We start from the raw sequence: 7,045 nt of genomic DNA, 5'->3' as shown, positions 1-7,045 counted from the left end.
CTTTTTATTTCCACACATCTCTCTTACCCTATTATTACATACTCGATCAAACCACCTCACACCACACATTGTCCTCAAACATCTCATTTCCAGCACATCCACCTTCCTGCGCACAACTCTATCCATAGCCCACGCCTCGCAACCATACAACATTGTTGGAACCACTATTCCTTCAAACATACCCATTTTTGCTTTCCGAGATAATGTTCTCGACTTCCAAACATTCTTCAAGGCTCCAAGAATTTTCGCCCCCTCCCCCACCCTATGATTCACTTCTGCTTCCATGGTTCCATCCGCTGCCAGATCCACTCCCAGATATCTAAAACACTTTACTTCCTCCAGTTTTTCTCCATTCAAACTTACCTCCCAATTGACTTGACCCTCAACCCTACTGTACCTAATAACCTTGCTCTTATTCACATTCACTCTTAACTTTCTTCTTTCGCACACTTTACCAAACTCAGTCACCAGCTTCTGCAGTTTCTTACATGAATCAGCCACCAGCGCTGTATCATCAGCGAACAACAACTGACTCACTTCCCAAGCTCTCTCATCCACAACAGACTGCATACTTGCCCCTCTTTCCAGCCTTACATCCTCGATAAAAACTTTTCACTGCTTCCAACAATTTGCCTCCCACACCATATATTCTTAAAACCTTCCACAGAGCATCTCTATCAACTCTATCATATGCCTTCTCCAGATCCATAAATGCTACATACAAATCCATTTGTTTTCTAAGTATTTCTCACATACATTCTTCAAAGCAAACACCTATTCCACACATCCTCTACCACTTCTGAAACCACACTGCTCTTCCCCAATCTGATGCTCTGTACATGCCTTCACTCTCTCAATCAATACCCTCCCATATAATTTCCCAGGAATACTCAACAAACTTATACCTCTGTAATATGAGCACTCACTCTTATCCCCTTTGCCTTTGTACAATGGCACTATGCAAGCATTCCGCCAATCCTCAGGCACCTCACCATGAATCATTCATACATTAAATAACCTTACCAACCAGTCAACAATACAGTCATCCCCTTTTTTAATAAATTCCACTTGTTAATATTTCATTCATTAACACCCCTCGGACAAAATTGTGATGTAACAGAATCTGGCTTCTGATGCATCACTGCCCACTCCCCCATAAGTTTGTTCGAATAGGGGTTTACTGTACAGCTTAAAGAGAATAATATTACATAAACCCAGTGCTTGATCACGAGTTTTTGAGTTCAAGCTTCTGCTGAAGATGTTCATGAAGTATATGTGCCATGATGCACGGGGAAAAATAATAATTTGGCACAGTGCTGAAATATGTCACACCTTTTTATTATACAGTAAATGATTCCCACAGGAAATACAATGCATATCAAGTACTTCTGTGGCGCTTAGCTATGCTTTCCCTTAATGTAGGCTGACGTGCTTTTGTATGATATGAAGACTTCTTTGATTGGCTTCCAATAGCTTTCCCTGAGGTGCTCACAGATGGTCTACGTTTTCTCAGTATGTATTCATCTTCTGAACCTCTGCTTCTGTTTACCTGCAAAGACAAAGCGACAATCACAAAACAATGACAGTAATTTCATCTATAATGATGCCATCTGCCAGAGTCAGAGAACATTGGCATATGAAGAGTCTCCCTTAAACATTTTACCTACCATCATCTTTTCACTTCAAAGTGCTATACAGTCAACACTGGCATTAAAAACTTTTGTAAATGACTTCAGAACAACAGTTTGAATATCTATCATAATTACCCCAGGGCAAATTTCTATGAAAGATTCCTAGTATTAACCAAGATTTTTCTAAAGGTTCCTACAGCCCAAGGATGCATTACTTCCTGTTACAAGAAAATGTGTTCTCCTTTGGGGTGAGAAGTTCTTTTGACAAGACTGTACTCCCATCAATATAGCCTCACTAAAAGTGATATTTTTACTCATGCTGTAACCGCATGCAGGCAGACTCTGGTAACACCACAGCTGAAGAAGAAGTGACATACTTACTTAGTCAGAGATGCTTTTCACAAAGAATCAAATTATCTAAGAACAATTTGTAAGGTTGCCTCCTGTACACATAAGGAGAAAAGAAAGGATGATGAGGTCTAGTAGGGATGAAAGGCATGTCTGCTTCAGTAAATGTATGAATGAGATGAACTGGAGGAAATGTTCTTAAATACTTGGGAGTAGACATGGCACAAATAGGATGATGGGAGGTGACGTGAACTACCAGGTGGGTAGAAAGGCAAGTCCTGAATGCAGTGTGTAGAGAGAGAGAGAGGGCACTGTCTGGGAGAGCAAAGATGAGTAAGTTTAATGGTTCATTAGTCCTGACAGTGCTGTATGGATGCTAGTTTGTAAATAAATTTAAATAACATATGTAGATTGGTTGGTAAGGATATTCACTGTATGTATGGATCATGGTGAAATGCTGAAGGATTGGCAGAATGCATGCATAATGCCACTGTACAAAGGCAAGGGGGATAAAGGTGAGTGTTCAAACTACAGAGGCATAAGTTTGTTGGGTATTCCTGTAAAATTATATGGGAGGCTATTGACTAAGAGAGTGAGGGCATGTACAGAGTAACATATTGGGGAAGAGCAGTGTGCTAACAGAAGTGGTATGGGATGTGTGGATCAGGTGCTTGCTTTGAAGAATGTGTGTGAGAAATACTCAGAAAAACAGATGGATTTCTTTGTAGCCTTTATGGACCAGGAGAAGGCATATGATAGTGTTGATAGAGATGCTTTGTGGTGAGTCTTAAGAATATATGGTGTGGGAGGTAAGTTGCTAGAAGCATTTAAAGTTTATACCAAGGATAAAAATCATGTGTACAAGTAGGAAGAGAGGAGAGTGATTGGTTCCCAGTGAAAGTTGGTCTGCAGCAGGGGTGTGTGATGTCCCCATGGTTGTTCAATTTGTTTATGGATGGGGTGGTTAGGGAGGTAAATGCAAGAGTTTTAGAGAAAGGGGCAAGTAAGTAGTCTGTTGGGGATGAGAGGGCCTGGGAAGTGAGCCAGTTGTTGTTTGCTGATGATACAGCTCAGGTGACTGATTCGGGTGACAAACTGCAGGAAGTTGGAGACTGAAAAGTGTTTGGAAAAGTGGGTGAAAGGAGAAAGTTGACACCTAATGTGAATATGAGCAAGAATATTAGGTTCACTGGGGGTGAGGAACAAGTTAACTGAGACGTAAGATTGAATGGAGAAAAATTGGAGAAAATGAAGTGTTTTAGATATCTAAGAGTGGACTTACCAGCGAATGGAACCATGGAAGCAGAAGTGAGTCACAGGGTGAGGGAGGGGGCAAAGGATCTGGTAGTGATGAAGAATGTTTGAAAGGAGACAGCATTATCTTGGAGAGCAAAAATGGGTATGTTTGAAGGAATAGTGGCTCCAACAATGTTGTAGTGTTGTGAGGCATGGGCTATAGATGGGATTGTATGGAGGAGGGTGGATGTGTTGGAAGTAAAATGTTTGAGGAAAGTATGCAGTGTGAGGTAGTTTGATCGAGTAAGTAATGAAAGGGTAAGAGAGATATGTGGAAATAAAAGGAGTATAATTGAGAGAGCAGAAGAGGGCGTGTTAAAATAGCATGGACATACAGAGAGAATGAGAGAGATAAGACCGACAAAGAGGAGTGGAGGACACAAGGAGAAGCAGGAGACCAAACTGGAGGAGGAAGGATGAAAGGAAAAAGATTTTGAGTGATCTGGGCCTAAACATACAAAAGGGTGAGAGGTGTGCAATGAATAGAATGAACTGAAACACTGTGGTATACTGGGGTCAACATGTTGTCAATGAACTGAACCACGGCATGTGAAAAGTCTGGGGTAAACCATGAAAAGGTCTGTGGGGCCTGGATGTGGACAGGGAGCTCTCATTCCGGGGTACTAAACATGACAACAAGAGATTCAGTGTGAATGAATGTGGCCTTTTTTGTATGTTTTCCTGGCGCTACATCACTGAAGCAGGGGATAGCGATGCTATCTCTTGAGGGATGGGGTAGCACCAGGAATGGAAGAAGGCAAGCAAGTATGAATATGTATATGTGTGTATGTATATGAGTGGAGGGGCCATTCTTCATCTGTTTCCTGGCGCTACCTTGCTGATGCAGGAAACGGTGATCAAATATAATAATAATGATAATAAAAATATTAATAATAATAATAATAATAATAATAATAATAATAACAATAATAATAATTTTTTTTTTTTTTTTTTTTTTTTTTTATACTTTGTCGCTGTCTCCCGCGTTTGCGAGGTAGCGCAAGGAAACAGACGAAAGAAATGGCCCAACCCCCCCCATACACATGTACATACACACGTCCACACACGCAAATATACATACCTACACAGCTTTCCATGGTTTACCCCAGACGCTTCACACGCCCTGATTCAATCCACTGACAGCACGTCAACCCCTGTATACCACATCGCTCCAATTCACTCTATTCCTTGCCCTCCTTTCACCCTCCTGCATGTTCAGGCCCCGATCACACAAAATCCTTTTCACTCCATCTCTCCACCTCCAATTTGGTCTCCCTCTTCTCCTCGTTCCCTCCACCTCCGACACATATATCCTCTTGGTCAATCTTTCCTCACTCATTCTCTCCATGTGCCCAAACCATTTCAAAACACCCTCTTCTGCTCTCTCAACCACGCTCTTTTTATTTCCACACATCTCTCTTACCCTTACGTTACTTACTCGATCAAACCACCTCACACCACACATTGTCCTCAAACATCTCATTTCCAGCACATCCATCCTCCTGCGCACAACTCTATCCACAGCCCACGCCTCGCAACCATACAACATTGTTGGAACTACTATTCCTTCAAACATACCCATTTTTGCTTTCCAGGATAATGTTCTCGACTTCCACACATTTTTCAAGGCTCCCAAAATTTTCGCCCCCTCCCCCACCCTATGATCCACTTCCGCTTCCATGGTTCCATCCGCTGACAGATCCACTCCCAGATATCTAAAACACTTCACTTCCTCCAGCCTCTCACCATTCAAACTCACCTCCCAATTGACTTGACCCTCAACCCTACTGTACCTAATAACCTTGCTCTTATTGACATTTACTCTTAACTTTCTTCTTCCACACACTTTACCAAACTCCGTCACCAGCTTCTGCAGTTTCTCACATGAATCCGCCACCAGCGCTGTATCATCAGCGAACAACAACTGACTCACTTCCCAAGCTCTCTCATCCCCAACAGACTTCATACTTGCCCCTCTTTCCAAAACTCTTGCATTTACCTCCCTAACAACCCCATCCATAAACAAATAATAATAATAATAACAATAATAATAATAAAAAATAATAATAATATCAGATTTGGGAAGAGCAGTGTGGTTTCAGAAGTGGTAGAGGATGTGTGGATCAGGTGTTTCCTTTGAAGAATGTATGTGAGAAATACTTACAGAAACAAATGGATTTGTATGTAGCATTTATGGATCTGGAGAAGGCATATGAAAGAGTTGATAGAGATGATCTGTGGGAGGTATTAAGAACATATGGTGTGGGAGGTAAGTTGCCAGAAGCAATGAAAAGTTTTTATCGAGGATGTAAGGCATGTTTATGAGTAGGAAGAGAGGAAAGTGATTGGTTCTCAGTGAATGTCGGTTTGTGGCAGGGGTGCGTTATGTCTCCATGGTTGTTTAATTCATTTATGGATGGGGTTGTTTGGGGGGTGAATGCAAGAGTTTTGGAGAGAGGGGCAAGTATGTAGTCTGTTGTGGATGAGAGGGCTTGGGAAGTGAGTCAGTTGTTCTTCGCTCATGATACAGCACTGGTGGCTGATTCGGGTGAGAAACTGCAGAAGTTGGTGACTGAGTTTGGTAAAGTGTGTGAAAGAAGAAAGCTGAGAGTAAATGTGAAAAAGAGCAAGGTTCTTAGGTACAATAGTGTTGAGGGAAAAGTCAATTGGGAGGTAAGTTTGAATGGAGAAAAACTAGAGGAAGTGAAGTGTTTTAGATATCTGGGAGTGTATTTGGCAGCGGATGGAACCATGAAAGCGGAAGTGAGCCACAGGGTGGGGCAGGGGGCGAAAGTTCTGGGAGCATAGAAAAATATGTGGAAGGCAAGAACATTATCTCGTAAAGCAAAAATGGGTATGTTTCAAGGAATAGTGGTTCCAACAATGTTATATGGTTGTGAGTCGTGGGCTATAGTATAGATAAGAGTTGTGTGGAGGAGGGTGGATGTGTTGGAAATGATATGTTTGAGGAGAATATGTGGTGTGAGGTGGTTTGATCAAGTAAGTAATGAAAGGGTAAGAGAGATGTGTGGTAGTAAAAAGAGTGTGGTTGAGAGAGCAGAAGAGGGTGTTTTGAAATGGTTTGGTCACATGGAGAGAATAAGTGAGGAAAGATTGACAAAGAGGATATATGTGTCAGAGGTGGAGGGAACGAGAAGTGGGAGACCAAATTGGAGGTGGAAGGATGGAGTGAAAAAGATTTTGAGCGATTGGTGCCTGAACAGCAGGAGGGTAGAAGGCGTGCAAGGAATAGAGTGAATTGAAACAATGTGGTATACCAGGGTCGTCGTGCTGTCAATGGATTGAACCAGGGCATGTGACCAGGCATGTGAGGGGTCTGGGGTAAACCATGGAAAGTTTTGTGGGGCCTGGATGTGGAAAGGGAGCTGTGGATACGGTGCATTATACATGAGAGCTAGAGACTGAGTGAGAACGAATGTGGCCTTTCTTGTCTTTTCCTGGCGCTACCTCGAGCGCATGCTGGGGGAGGGGGTTGTCATTTCATGTGTGGTGGGGTGGTGATGGGAATGAATAAAGGCAGCAAGGATGAATTATGAACATGTGTATATATGTATATGTCTGTGTATGTATTTTTTTTTTTTTTTGCTTTGTCGCTGTCTCCCGCGTTTGCGAGGTAGCGCAAGGAAACAGACGAAAGAAATGGCCCAACCCACCCCCATACACATGTATATACATACGTCCACACATGCAAAATATACATACCTACACAGCTTTCCATGGTTTACCCCAGACGCTTCACATGCCTTGAT

General features: G+C 42.2%; 1 protein-coding gene across 2 annotated transcripts in view; it reads right to left on the bottom strand.

The window, feature by feature from the left end:
* Positions 1-1,322: 1,322 nt before the first annotated feature.
* Positions 1,323-7,045, bottom strand: part of LOC139750919 (uncharacterized) — a 190,670-nt gene continuing 184,947 nt past the window's right edge. For both annotated transcript variants that reach the window (XM_071665811.1, XM_071665812.1), the window contains one exon: positions 1,323-1,549. In XM_071665811.1, the coding sequence (XP_071521912.1) occupies positions 1,379-1,549 (171 nt within the window). In that variant the 3' untranslated portion in view covers positions 1,323-1,378. The remainder of the gene's footprint in view (positions 1,550-7,045) is intronic.

The sequence above is a fragment of the Panulirus ornatus genome, chromosome 10 (genome assembly GCF_036320965.1).
Source record: "Panulirus ornatus isolate Po-2019 chromosome 10, ASM3632096v1, whole genome shotgun sequence".
Taxonomy (NCBI): Eukaryota; Metazoa; Arthropoda; class Malacostraca; order Decapoda; family Palinuridae; genus Panulirus; species Panulirus ornatus.
The sequence above is the reverse complement of the archived record's forward strand: the minus strand, read 5'-3'. Positions and strand labels throughout refer to the sequence as shown.